Below are 14,463 nucleotides of genomic sequence, written 5' to 3'. Positions count from 1 at the left end.
TCTAATTTGGTTTTTATTTGAGATACAGGCTATCTATAACTGTGTTGTTATTTGTGGAAATGCTAGCAAAAAGCAGACTGAAATCTTTCTCCTTACATTGTCGTTTTAGAAACAACACAAACAGGTTGGGCGGTGGCTCATGCCTGTAATCCCAGCACTTTGGGAGGCTGAGGTGGGTGGGTCACTTGGGTTCAGGAGTTCAAGACCAGCCTGGCCAACAGGGTGAAACCCTCGTCTCTACTAAAAATACAAAAATTTGCTAGGCATGGTGGTACATGCCTGTAATCCCAGGAACACAAACATTATAAAAATAAGCCTCTAGTTTTATTTGGGAGGGAACAATATACCATATTCGAGTTCTGAATATCGTGTCAGGAAAGCAGTTTTTGATGCCACTAGTTAAATGTTTGTGTGTTTTGATATACAGTTGGTCTTCCCAACCAAACATCACTTTTTTTTTTTTTGAAACAGAGTCTCACTCTGTCACCCAGGCTGGAGTTCAGTGGTGCCATCTCGGCTCACTGCAACCTCTGCCTCCTGGGTTCACGTGATTCTCCCATCTTAGCCTCCCGAGTAGCTGGGACCACAGGTGTGTGCCACCACATCCAGCTAATTTTTGTATTTTTTGTAGAGACGGGGTTTCATCTGTTGGCCAGGCTAGTGTCGAACTCCTGATCTAAAGCGATCTGTCTACCTCGGCCTCCCAAAGTGTTGGGATAAGTGCTGGGATTGCAGATGTGAGCCTCTGCACCCAGCCGATCCCTTTTTAAGATGGGGAAAAATGGAAATTTGCTGTTATGTATTACACATATTATGAAAGCATATTAAAATATATTTTCTGGGCCGGGTGTGGTGGCTCATGCCTATAATTCTGGCACTTTGGGAGGCCAAGGCAGGCAGATCACTTGAGCCCAGGAGATCAAGACCAGCCTGGGCAACATAGCAAAACCTTGTCTCCAAAAAATTAGCCAGATGTGGTATTGTGCGCCTGCAGTCTCAGCTACTCAGGAGTCTGAGTTGGGAGGATTGCTTGAGTCCAGGAGTTTGAGGTTATAATGAACTATGGTTGCACAACTGTACTGTAGCGTGGAGAACAGAGTGAGAAAAAATAATAAAAGTCAAATAACTTCTTTATTGGAGATTACATACAAATCGTGACCTTTTTTAAATTCCTAAAGTCTTTAGTAAGGTTGTATGTTTACTGCAATAGATCTTAAATTTTAGTATGGATCAAAAATCTCCTAGGTGCTTGTAAAAAATAAAGATTCCTGGTTCCTAGCCCAGCCCTACAGAATCAAAGTATTTGGGATAGAGATGTGGGATTCTGATGTAGCTTATCCGCAGACCCCACTTGGAGAAAGAATTTATGTGAGAAAGTACTACACATAAAAAAAAGTGATTGAGAAATGCTATTATTTTGCAGAGGAGGAATTTAAAGCATAGAAAAGTCAAGACTCAGACTTAACTAGGATATCCAGCTAGTTATTTGACTCTTGCAGACCAGAAGCTAGGTTGGCTGACTACTGTGGATTTGTGCTCTTTCCATTAGATTATAGTCCAGGGTGTGCAATCTTTTGGCCTCCCCGGGCCACATTGGAAGAAAAAGAATTGTCTTGGGCCACACATAAAATACACTAACACTAATGATAGCTGATGAAAGTTTATGAGTTTGTGTTGGGCCCAGAGGCCATGGGTTGATCAAGCTTGGATTATACCGGGGTGCCTCCTTGCTGGTTTATCTAATTGCCTTTAAATCAGAAGGTATACGATAATGAGGGCAAAAGTACTTTGATTCCTTCAGAACAATAATGACTGAACTGGAACTTCATAGTGGGAAAAGTTTGTGCTTCTTAAACTATCTGTGGTGAAGGACCAGATTTGTAAGGGTTTCCCTTCACCCCTAATCTGTTGCCAGCCAATAATTTTGTAAAGTACAAGAAAAGCGAATCACCAGAAAAATCATGCACTTGGATGTCACAGCAATGTCAAGTGCTAGAAAAGTTTCTAAATGCTTACTGTGATTTTCTGTGTTTATCTTGACATGAATGGGCCTCCAGCAGTCTGACACACACACTTTGAATAGCATTGTTCTAGGTGGTTCTTAGGACATCTTAAGAACTTGATATGAGAGGTCCTTGATCATTTTCTTCCTCATGCCGCCTATAACTGAAGCTACCATCTGAGAACTCCCATTCCTACCTGGGGAGAGAAGTTTCATGACTTGGTGATTTCCTAGGTCAGAACCAAAGTTGATAATACTTAGGGACTAGTTAAGGAACTATATATTTAATTTATTTAATTATTATAAATAATTTATATATATAATTTATTTTAATATATTTATTTTTATTTTTAAAAACCAGAGCATTTATTGCATGACTAATTGTTGAAATTCTTAAGATGAACCGGATGCTGCAGCAGCTGCCCTCTTGGGTTTAGGTGGTGTTCTTTCACAGAATCCATACCTGAATCTGCTGTATACAATTTTTTTTTTTTTTTTTGAGACAGAGTTTTACTCTTGTTGCCCAGGCTGGAGTGCAATGGCACGATCTTGGCTCACCGCAACCTCCGCCTCCCAGGTTCAAGCGATTCTCCTGCCTCAGCCTCCCTAGTAGCTGGGATTATAGGCATGCGCCACCACGCTCGGCTAATTTTGTATTTTTAATAGAGATGGTGTTTTTCCATGTTGGTCAGGCTGGTCTTGAACTCGCGACCTCAGGTGATCCGCCTGCCTCGGCCTCCCAAAGTGCTGGGATTACGGGCGTGAGCCACCGTGCCTGGCCTGCTGTATACAATTTTTAAGTGCCTCATTTGACCAGTTCCAGTAGTATTTTGTCTTTTAGCCTTGGCACTCCAGTTATACTTCCTCTTGTGCTTGGCAGCATAGCCACATTTGCCACAGGTTGACTTCTGAAGGTGGTAGACCCTGTTGTGTCTTATTGTGATGCTTTCCAAACGATGATGTTCCCTTCATCATCTTGCTTCTGTTACTATTATTAATTTTTTTTTTTTTTTGAGGCGGAGTTTTGTTCTTATTGCCCAGGCTGGAGTGCAATGGCGCGATCTCGGCTCACCGAAACCTCCGCCTCCCGGGTTCAAGCAATTCTCCCGCCTCAGCCTCCCAAGTAGCTGGGATTATAGGCATGCACCACCACACCCGGCTAATTTTCTATTTTTAGTAGATGGGTTTTCTCCATGTTGGTCAGGCTGGTCTTAAACTCCTGACCTCAGGTGATCCGCCCGCCTTGGCTTCCCAAAGTGCTGCAATTACAGGCATGAATCGCCACGCCTGGCCTTTTTACTATTATTTTTAAAATTATTGCTCCTTGCAGAGCAGGGCTACCCTATAGGCAGTGTGCCCACAGTAGCCAACCTTTAATATATTTAAGTGTAAATTGAGGCCAGGCATGGTGGCTCATGCCTGTAATCCCAACACTTTTGGAGGCCTGAGGCGAGTGGATCACTTGAGGTCAGGAATTCGAGACCAGCCTGGCCAACATAGTGAAACTCCATCTCTACTAAAAATACAAAAATTAGCCAGGTGTGGTGGCACGCGCCTGTAGTCCCAGCTATTGGAGAGGCTGAGGCAGGAGAATCCCTTGAACATGGGAGGTGGAGATTGCAGTGAGCCAAGATCATGCCACTGTACTCCAGCCTGGGAGACAGAGCAAGACTCCGTCTCAAAAAAAAAAAAAAAAAAAAAAAAAGGATAAATTGATAGAATTTCCATTGGGTGCTTGTATTGGGAGGCATATTCCCCTCCTTTGACTAAATACTGGAAAGGAGTTTCTAACTTCTTGGCCTGTAATTTAACTCACAGTTAAGATGCTTAAAGATGGGAGACAGAAAATAAAATTTAGGAGTGTGCAATTTCTTCGAGACACTCTTGTGTTTGCTTTTCAGAAGCCTTTTGTGAATAGTCTACAAGGATGCATTATTAGTTTTTGTGGTTATAATGTCACAATTAGTGTTGATTTGGAGCAGGCAGGGAAATCTCTCCATGCATGCTTTTCATCCTGGTTTAATTGCTTAGTTGGATGAAATGTCAAACTTGATAGATTATTGGAGCTGTTATTTTGGTAGTTAAACAATAATGAAACTGTTCGAATGTTTTTGGAGAACACTGCTTCCTGTGTCTGGACTTTGTACTGGAGAGAGTTTCAATTGTTCACAAGCAATACTGGTTAGAAAATGCAGCTTCTGTGGCTCCTAACACAGCTGTCTAAATTACTAGCTATATGGGGGCCTTTGGACAAGCACTGCTTAACACTTTTGGAAACAATTTGTTTCTGATTCCAAAAATGTCGTTGGTCATTTCCTGAATACTTGAGAAAACTAGAAATGGGAAAAAGGTATTGCATGTGTCTAGGTTATGCCAGTCAAGTGTTTTTTCTTTAAGCATCTCTAGAACAAATTTACCTTTTTAGCAAAGGATGGGAGGTTTATGGAAATGTTGTAGCAGCCCCCTGGGCCTTTCTTTCCTCCTTGATGACTGTTCAGCAGGGTAGCATGTTGTCAGCTTGTGTGCCAGCTTACAGAGGGCTTGGGTTATTATAACCTTGATTAGGAAAGAGGGATGGGCAACAGGAGTGAGAGGACAGATGTTTTTGAAAGTCCCTCTGCCTGCTATGTGAAATCTTGAATTTTCACTTTGAACTTCACTGTTGTTTGGTGACAGATGTTATAAAACTATCTTTAGACAGTTTTCTATTGAAATGTGTGTTGGCCACAGGAGCTAGGGAAGCATTGGGCGTGCTCAGCAGGATTTATTTCACTCATTCCACTGTGTCAGATGATACTTTTTCTGAATGAAATTGTATGCATTCTTCGGGGGGAGTTAGGGGAAGGCTTATTCTTGTCTAAAAGTATGGGAGAATTTGTGTAAGACTGATCAAAAGACTGGCACTTCTTTTGCTATGTGATACTTCTCTTTGTGCCATATTTTACCTGTAGGAAAATTACCAACAGTTATTATGTGCTCTCCAGGTGCCAGGGACTTTGCTGTATTAACAAGTTTAATCCTCCCAACAATCCTATGAGGTGTGTAGGTGTTATCTGTGTTCCACAAATGTGAAAATGCCGCAGAGAGAAATTAAAGAGGGGGCCCAAAGCCTCACAGTGTTGGAACCCAAGTATTCCAGCTGTAAAGGTTGAGCTGTCAACTACCGGGTGACAGCTGCCTCACACTCCATCAGGATGATTACCTTTTGAATAAGTCTTTACAAATATGTGGGCTGCAGAAGTAACCAGTCCAGAATGAATGAACTCTTACCGCAGTTTTAGCTCAGCAAGCAGTGACTGCTATCAGAAACATCCAAAAACCACAGCAATTAGACAAATAAGTTGTGAAAGATGTGGTTTCCAGGTAAGATGTGACAGGCTTCTTACTGCAAATAGTTTTTCTTATAAAAGAAGAAAGACTGGTGGGAGAGATGGTGGAAAAAATGAAAACAATGATTCTTCTATGATTCTCTGGCCCAACCTCACAGGACTTCATATGTAGTGAAGGCAGAATATTTGCCTCAAGCCCAGATGACCAACTTTTACTTTCTACACTGACTCAGGCTTCTTACTAAAAATGGTGTTTTACCATTTATTCCACTAACATCACTTTTTAATTCTTAAAATAAAAAAGAATAGTTTTATTCATAAAACTACATGGGCCTACTTGTGTGGAATGTGATTTAAAAATGATGTTAGCAATACTTGTTACTTATTTTACTAGTTTTAGCTTTGTTGTGCTGAAGGATGTTTTATAGTTTATTCTAAAATTGTAAACGTTTTTGATATGTAAGCTAGTCACCCTTAAAAGCACATTTGGCTAAATAAATAAAGCATTGGGTTAGAGAAGAGTTCACCAGTGGTATTTATTTATTTATTTATTTATGTGTGTGTGTGTGTGTGGGGGGGGGGTCTTCCTGTTTGTCAATAGGCCTTCCCAATGAATTGAATTCTACATAAGATACATAGATGTTAGTGCCCCACAGGGCCTCATCTTGTAAGTGATGTTAGTGGAATAAATGGTGATATACCATTTTTAGTAAGAAGCCTGAGTCAGTGTAGAAAGTAAAAGTTGGTTATCTGGGCTTGAGGCAAATATTCTGCCTTCACTACATATGAAGTCCTGTGAGGTTGGGCCAGAGAATCATAGAAGAAGCATTGTTTTCATTTTTTCCACCATCTCTCCCACCAATCTTTCTTCTTTTATAAGAAAAACTATTTGCAGTAAGAAGCCTGTCACATCTTACCTAGAAACCACATCTTTCACAACTTATTTGTCTAATTGCTGTGGTTTTTGGATGTTTCTGATAGCAGGCACTGTCTGCTGAGCTAAAATTGCAGTGAGAGTTCATTCATTCTGGACTAGTTACTTCTGCAGCCTTCTGGCCCATTACTCATGGCTTTGGTGAGGCTCGATAAAAATATTGTGATGGATAGAGCACAGGTAGTGCCTGAATGTATTTCAGATAGTTAGGCCAACAACCAATCTATGCTTAAATAATCATCTCTCCTGCATAGTAGAGACTGCAAAATAGTATGAAACATGCTCTACTTTATAAACATTTTGCCTTTTTTAGTTCCCCGTAGTGGCTGGACAGTTGACTGAATAATTTCACTTTTTTTTTTTTTTTTTGAGACGGAGTTTCACTCTTGTTGCCCAAGCTGGAGTGAAATGGCACAATCTCGGCTCACTGCAACCTCTGCCTCCCGGGTTCAAGCGATTCTCCTGCCTCAGCCTCTTGAGTAGCTGGGATTACAGATGCACGCTACCACGCCTGGCTAATTTTGTATTTTTAGTAGAGACGGGGTTTCTCCATGTTGGTCAGGCTGGTCTCGAACTCTCGACCTCAGGTGATCCACCCGCCTCGGCCTCCCAAAGTGCTGGGATTACAGGCGTGAGCCACCGCGCCTGGCCACTTTTTTAAAAAAATATTTTTAGGTAATTATAGATTCACAGGAGGTTGCAAAAACACTACACAGTTCCCATGTACCCTTCACCCGTTTTTCTCCCGTTGGTTATGTCTCATTTAACCACAGTACAATATAAAAACCAGGAAACTGACATGGTGCTCTGTGTGTGTGTGCGTGTGTATGTGTGTGTGTAGTTTTCTGCCGTTTTATCACATGTATGGATTTGTGTAACTGTTCTACCACCACAAAGATCCCCCTTGTGCTACTCCTTTATTATCACTCATATCCCTTTTCCCTACTGGCCTAATCTCTGGAAACCAGTAACCTGTTCGGTGTCTCTATAATTTTTTCATTTCAGAAATATTATGGAAATGGAATCATAACAGTATGTGACCCAATATGTGACCTTTTAAGACTGGGTTTTTTGTTTTTTACTTTTATATGCATAGAACAATTGGAACTTTTTTTTTTTTTTGAGACAGTGTCTGGCTCTGTCGCCCAGGCTGGAGTGCAGTGGCGCAATCTCAGCTTACTGCAACCTCTGCCTCCCTCAAGCCATCCTCCCACTTCAGCCTCCTGAGTAGCTGAGACTACAGGTGCGCACCACCACACCCAGCTAATTTTTGTATTTTTTGTATAGACAGGGTTTTACCATGTTGCCCAGGCTGGTCTTGAACTCCTGAGTTCAAGTGATTTGTCCGCCTCGGCCTCCCAAAATGCTGGTATTACAGATGTGAGTCACTGCGCCCAGCCTCGAATGTATTTTTTGTAGAGATAGGTCTCACCGTGTTTCCCAGGCTGGTCTCGAACCCGGCATTTTTCACTTAGTGTCACACCCTCCATCCAAGTTATTGTGTGGCAGCAATAGTTTGTTCTTTTTATCGCTGAGTAGTATTCCATGGTGTGTATATACCACAGGCTGTTTAACTGTTCACCTGAAGGGCATTTTAGTTGTTACCAGTTTGGGGCTATTACAGATGAAGCCATAATGAACATTTGTGTACAGGTGATTGTATGGACACAAGTTTTAGTTTCTTTGGGTTAAACATCTAGGAATGAAATTGCAGATTCTTAAGGTAAGTGTATGTTCAGTTTTCCAAAGAAATTGCTAAACTTTTTTTTTTTTTTTTTTTGACAGAGTCTTACTCCATCACCCAGGCTGGAGTGCAGTGGCGCGATCTCAGCTCACTGCAACCTCTGCCTCCTGGGTTCAAGCAAGTCTCCTGCCTCAGCCTTCCAACTAGCTGGGACTACAGGTGTGCACCACCACTACTAGCCAAATTTTGTATTTTTAGTAGAGACGGGGTTTCACCATGTTGGCCAGGCTGGTCTTGAACTCCTGACCTCAAGTGATCTGCCCACGATGTCCTCCCAAAGTGCTGGGATGACAGGGGTGAGCCACCACACCAGGCCAAAATTGCTAAATTCTTTTCCAGAGTTGCTGTACCATTTTACAGTCTCACCAGCAGTGTATGAGGTCCAGTTTCTCTGCATCCTCACCAGCATTTGATATTGTCATCATTTTTAAATTTTTTTTTTTTTTTTTTTTTTTTGAGACGGAGTCTCACTCTGTAGCCCAGGCTGGAGTGCAGTGGCATAATCTTGGCTCACTGCAGCCTCTGCCTCCCAGGTTCAAGCAATTCTCCTGCCTCACCCTTCTGAGTAGCTGGGACTACAGGCATGTGCCACCATGCCTGGCTAATTTTTTGTATTTTTAGTAGACACTGGGTTTCACCCGTTGGCCAGGCTGATCTCGAACTCCTGGCCTCAAGCAATTTACCTGCCGTGGCCTCCCAAAGTGCTGCAAATACAGGCATGGGCCACCGTGCCTGGCCACCATTTTTAATTTTAGCTATTCTAATAGGTATTATATCTGGTTTTTAAGTTCATTAGATTACTTAGTAAAACTGATTTGACTGACAAAGATAGAAGATTTTTGAGTTGTATTTTTAGCTCTCTGGATGAATCTGCCTCCATACAGTGTCACAGTGGTTTGCTGACTGGCTTTTTAGCACCCCTGCCATGGTTTCCTTGACAGCAAGACCCTAGACAAACTCTTTTTACCCAGCAATAGAAAGCACAGCACTCCCAGTACAGTACTGCTCATGGACAAATAATACAATTTCAAAACTGTGAATTTCTTGTTAATTTTTTATACATTTGCCTCTATGACTGTAGCTTTAAATGTACTCGAAATTTGGCTTCCAAAGGCCCTAAAACTTTTTCAAATTGTTTTGGTTTGTATTATCAAATGGTCTTAGGTACTTTATTTCTAATATGATTAACTTAAACTGCTCACACCTATAATCTCAGCACTTTGGGAGGTTGAGGCAGGAGGATTGCTTGAGCCTAGGTGTTCGAGATCAGTCTGGGAAACATACTGAGACCCCATCTCTACAAATAATAAAAGAATTAGCCAGGCATGGTGGCATGCACCAGTGATCTCAGCTACTCGCGAGGCTGAGGTGGGAGATTGCTTGAGCCAGGGTGGTCAAGGCTGCAGTGAGCTGTGATCACACCACTGCACTCCAGCCTGGGTGACAGAGTGAGAACCGTCTCAGAAAAACAAAACAAAACCTAGCTAAAACAGCATAAAGCAGAAGTTAGACCCCCATCCCTACTAGGAATAACTGCTGTTAAATGGTTTTAGTATATGTGTGCGTGCTCGCTCGCTCTTTTGCATGTGCGCGTGCTCTTGCTCTCTCTCAGTGTGTATGTATGTATATGTATGTGTGTATCTATCATATATATTTAAATATATATTCCCCCCTGCTGTCCACGGTGCTTTTTTTCAAATGGGTAATGTATTGTGGAGCATTTTTTAATGTGAATTTTTTAAAGCATTTAGGACCTGGGATGGAGCTTTGGGTTCCTTTCTCCAACCCTTGTCTGTTATAAAAGGGATGAGATAGGTAGCGTTGAAAGACCTAAAGAAAATATGTTTTCTTCCTTGTTATGTGGGTTTCAGTTGAAATAAGGTTTTAGCTATATTTGTGAGTAAATCATTAGAATACTGGATGTTAGGATGCATCTATCCACTTTATTATAAATAATGCAAGGCTGATTTTATGATGTGATCTCTTGCAGAACCTTGGGGGAAGTGAGAACTGTGAGCACAATAATCTTCAGAGAATGCACAGTCCTTTGGGTATTTGTCTACTCATCAGCTGCTTAGTCAGATGGAGTGTTTTCCTAAGTACTACTGAAGTACACAGTTCAGTCTTTATTTTGAAATCTCTCCTTCTGCCTTCTCTCCCTCTTCCATTACTTTGATTACCTTGATGGGACATTCAAGCTGTGCAGTCGTATCCTTTTATTTCTATAGCCTGCAGAAACCAGGTTGAAGATTAACTGTAGGTGAACAGGTAATCTTATCTACTTGGCTAGAAATCACCCTTCAAGATGAAACACATGTTGACAAAGGCCCCCTAGACTTGGGGACTTGGGGACATGAACAAAGGTAAGTTAATCTTGGGGCATTATTAGTGGAAATCAGGGTAGACGTTTAGGAAGTTTGACTTATTGGAGGCAGGGCATGTGTGTCAGGGAGACAGAGCATGTGAGTGTGTGTATTAGGAGAAGAGACGAATTCAGAGGTATACAGTAAAGAAGAATGATGAATTCAGGCAGTCTTCAGAGTTGAATTACAGAATCTTTTCTCTGAGAGTATGGTTACTGGGGCAAGGTAGTAATAGGACATGAGCCTGCTAAGTCACTTCATTATGAAGCTATTAGAGTTTAGGTGATGGAGTTTGATGACAGGGGTCTTTTCCCTGCCCTTCTACTGTATTAGCTGCTCAGGGAAAAAAAAACAGAAAACTAAGAAATAGCCTTATATAGAAAATTATACCCATCAAATGGTTCCAAGATTTCTGTTGCTGGGTTTCTGAAATGAGCTGCCCAAGATAGCAGTTTGGTCACGTCGCTGACTTCTTGCTGACTTCCTTTGTCCCAGTCTTGTCATCAGGTCCTCAGGCTGGGTCCTGACCCCTCTGGATTCTTTTTTTTCCTGCGTGCTTGCTACTTTTTCAATTACTGACATACAGGAACCTAGTATTTCATTGTGCCTGAGGTAGCCGGTTGCTAGCCCCTTGATATTGGATACCTTTTATGAGCTATGAAGTATTATACCATAGTGGATAATAAAGTACTCACAATTGCATTATAGAATAGATTCTGGTAACTGCACCAGTGGGGACAGACTGGGTTAGCATGCCCTCACACAACTGGGGGGTTGTTTTGCAGCAAAGTGCTGTGAAGCAGGTTGAGCCTCATGCAGTGCCAGTTCCTGTATCTAAGTGTGAAAGTGGCTCGTTAAAGATTAAAGGGACTGCCTGGTCCTTCTGGCCCCAAGATGGAATGATCTCTGCCATGGTGACGGCCTCTATCTCCCAGGAGAGGCCATTTTATACAGCAGGTTTGTGCTTCTAAATGTTACTGTAAGCCTGCACTGGCTGATACTCTGGCGATAAGTTGACATTTGGGCACTGTCAAGACATATGAGCTATATAGCATCCCATGGTTTGAATTTCTGGGCAAAATTGGCTCATCAGGAAGTCAAAAGCCTCTACTTTCAACCTGTTCCTTTGGGGGAGTTTTTCTCTTTTGTTTTATTTGACAATTCTGTTGAGTCAAGTGAACTTAATTTTTAGCCATAAAAATTCCATTAAGCCCCTTGTATTGCATCCAGGTGTGAAAATGTCTCAGCATAACAAGACTGTGGGTGACAGGTGAAATCCTTAATGGTAGTTAGGATAATTGTCTCTGAAGGCTTGAAGAAAATAATGGCCCAACCAACAAAGTAAATACAGTTTGTATTTTTTGTGGTTCTTGTGGGTGAGGGGACTTATGTTTAGGACCTGCTCAGTGTGACTACTGTTCAGCTTGGAGGTCTTTGAAAAAACTTTTTTTCATTTTACTCTAAACAGTGCTTAGGGAACATAGCTGTGTCCTTTTTCTCAGAACATGATCCAAGGCCCATCTGTATCAGAATTGCTTGGAAGGCCAGGCGCAGTGGCTCACACCTGTAATCCCAGCACTTTGGGAGGCTGAGATGGGCAGATCACTCGAGGCTAGGAGTTCAAGACCAGCCTGGCCAACATGGTGAAACTCCATCTCTACTAAAAATACAAAAATTAGCCAGGTGTGGTGGTGTGTCGTAATCCCACCTACTTGAGAGGCTGAGGCAGGAGAATCACTTGAACCTGGAGGTGGAGGTTGCAGTGAGCCAAGAGATTGTGCCACTGCACTCCAACCTGGGCGATAGAGCAAGACTCTGTCTCAAAAAAAAAAAAAAAAAGGCTTGGAAGAGAGAGATACTTATTAAAAACTCAGTTTTGGCCAGGCATGGTGACTCATGCTGTAATCCTAGCACTTTGGGAGGCTGAGGCAGGTGGATCACCTGAGGTCAGGAGTTCAAGACCAGCCTGGCCAACATGGCGAAACCCTGTCTCTACTTAAAATACAAAAATTAGCCAGATATGGTGGCGCACGCCTATAATCCTAGCTACTCAGGAGGCTGAGGAAGGAGAATTGCTTTAACCAAGGAGGTGGAGGTTGCAGTGAGCTGAGATTTGCGCCATTGCACTCCAGCCTGTGCGATGAGAGCGAGATTCCATCTCAAAAAAAAAAAAAATTCAGTTTCTGGGGCCTCCCTCCATGTCTACTAATTCAGAGTGTCTGAGGGACTGGGATGAGAAATGTTCATTTTCAGTAGGCACCCCTGTTGATTCTTAAGTACCCCTAGAGTTAATCATTGAGTATCATAAAGTTTACTTCATTTTTCATGTTTAATTTCTGTGATTTATTAGATGATAAATGTTTGGTTGCCACCATATTGTTTTTCTTAAATAGTATGTTCTGTAGTTAAAAAAAAAAAAAAAAGGTTGTAAGGTCACTGAACACCAAGATTAGAATTTGGCAATCACCAATTATCAACAAGGTGAGACAGGCACTGATTCCTGGAAATGTGCATTTATCCATTCACTGACTTCTCAGTTAGAAAAAGGATGTGGACACAAGTAAGATTAATTTTGTTAAAAACAAGAAATGTGCAGTATCATTTAGGATGCTAGGGGTAGGGAAGTAGATAAAAGGGAGATGTTGAGAGGAAAGAGTGTGAAGAGAGAGTAAAGCAGTTTGTAAGCGATACAAACTTTAAAATTTTAACTGAATTTTAAACTACCAAGTCATATTTGAATATATGCTTGTTGTAAAAAAATTCATGAATTTTGGGGGGTAATTTGGATAAAGCTAAACATAGCTATTCGATCTTTATTCCCATTACAGTTCTTTTCCTGCTATGTGCATCCTCCCAGATCTTCTGTGTGTATTTGGTAATTTTCTGTGGATTTGGAAGACTACAGAATCCTGAGAAATGGATATTTTAATTTCTCTTTTGAAACCTGCTTATTGTTTATAATGTCAAGATCTATTGCAGAAAAGAAAGTAAATCTGGGGTGTCAATGACATCACATATTTCTGTTCAAATGAAACAATGGGCACACACACACATGCACACTCATTAAATATCTGTTGGGACCACCCTATTAAAAAAAGCATAAATAGTTTTGGGTGCTAAGTTACTTGAGTTTTAAAATAACGTATTTTCTGTTTTTGTTGTTTCTTGTTTTGACATGGAGTCTTCTTTTGTCGCCTGGGCTGGATTGCAGTGGCGCAATCTCGGCTCTGCAACCTCCGTCTCCCGGGTTCAAGCGATTCTCCTGCCCCAGCCTCCAGAGTAGCTGGGGTTAGAGGTGTATGCCACCATGCCTGGCTAATTTTAAAACAATGTATTGAAAGAACTTAATCAGAAAGCCACAGTTATTATTTCTCCCATAGCCTCATATTCTCGTAATTTTCATATAACCTCATAAAACTTCAAGTGCCTGAAACCACTAGTTCAAACGAGTACCTTTTTAAGCTCTAAAATGTAATCCTCAACCTTTCCACTTTAAAAGGAGGAACTAGATGGAGTGTGGCTATAATTTGGGGAAGTTGGTTAAAACTGTATCAGAATCCTAAAGAGGGGAATGATAAGCTGCAGCAGCTCTGTTCACTTTCTCAATGGTGTTTCTCTTAGTCAAGTTAGGAGTTCCATGCCTTTGGCCTTCAGGCTGCTCTTCATATAGTTCGTATCTGTCTCCTGGGCATAGTACTGTCTGGATTTTCTCTATTTTTTTTTTTTTTTTTTTTTAAGACGAAGTTTTGCTCTGTTGTTGCCCAGGCTAGAGTGCAATGGCACAATCTCGGCTGACTGCAACCTCTGCCTCCCGGGTTCAAGCGATTCTCCTGCCTCAGCCTCCCGAGTAGCTGGGATTACAGGCATGTGCCACCACACCTGGCTAATTTTGTATTTTTAGTAGAGATGGGGGTTTCTCCATGTTGGTCAGGCTAGTCTTGAACTCCCAACCTCAGGTGATCCGCCCACCTCGGCCTCCCAAAGTGCTGCAATTATAGGTGTGAACCACCGTGCCTGGCCCTCTTTCTTATTTAAAGTTCACAAATATAGAACAGGTCAGGAGCTTTTCTAATCATTTTTTTTTTTTCTGA

General features: G+C 41.7%; 1 protein-coding gene and 1 pseudogene across 3 annotated transcripts in view; one reads left to right on the top strand and one right to left on the bottom strand.

Annotated features, from left to right (window-relative positions):
* The window catches only part of RFFL (ring finger and FYVE like domain containing E3 ubiquitin protein ligase), a 76,067-nt gene that overhangs the window by 9,155 nt on the left and 52,449 nt on the right, over positions 1–14,463 (top strand). Inside the window, exon 1 of one of the 3 annotated variants that reach the window (XM_055258007.2) lies at positions 9,902–10,372. The exons of 1 other annotated variant lie outside the window; for it this stretch is intronic. In XM_055258007.2, coding sequence (XP_055113982.1) covers positions 10,363–10,372 — 10 coding nt within the window. In that variant the 5' untranslated portion in view covers positions 9,902–10,362. Of the gene's footprint in view, positions 1–9,901; positions 10,373–14,463 lie in introns of those variants that run through there. One more of the 3 variants, XM_055258004.2, reaches the window with a different exon arrangement.
* On the bottom strand, positions 2,318–3,287 carry LOC129470311 (large ribosomal subunit protein eL37-like; annotated as a pseudogene).

This window comes from Symphalangus syndactylus, chromosome 20 (genome assembly GCF_028878055.3).
Source record: "Symphalangus syndactylus isolate Jambi chromosome 20, NHGRI_mSymSyn1-v2.1_pri, whole genome shotgun sequence".
Lineage (NCBI taxonomy): Eukaryota > Metazoa > Chordata > Mammalia > Primates > Hylobatidae > Symphalangus > Symphalangus syndactylus.
Note: the sequence above shows the minus strand (reverse complement) of the source record. Positions and strands in the feature narration are given on the sequence as shown.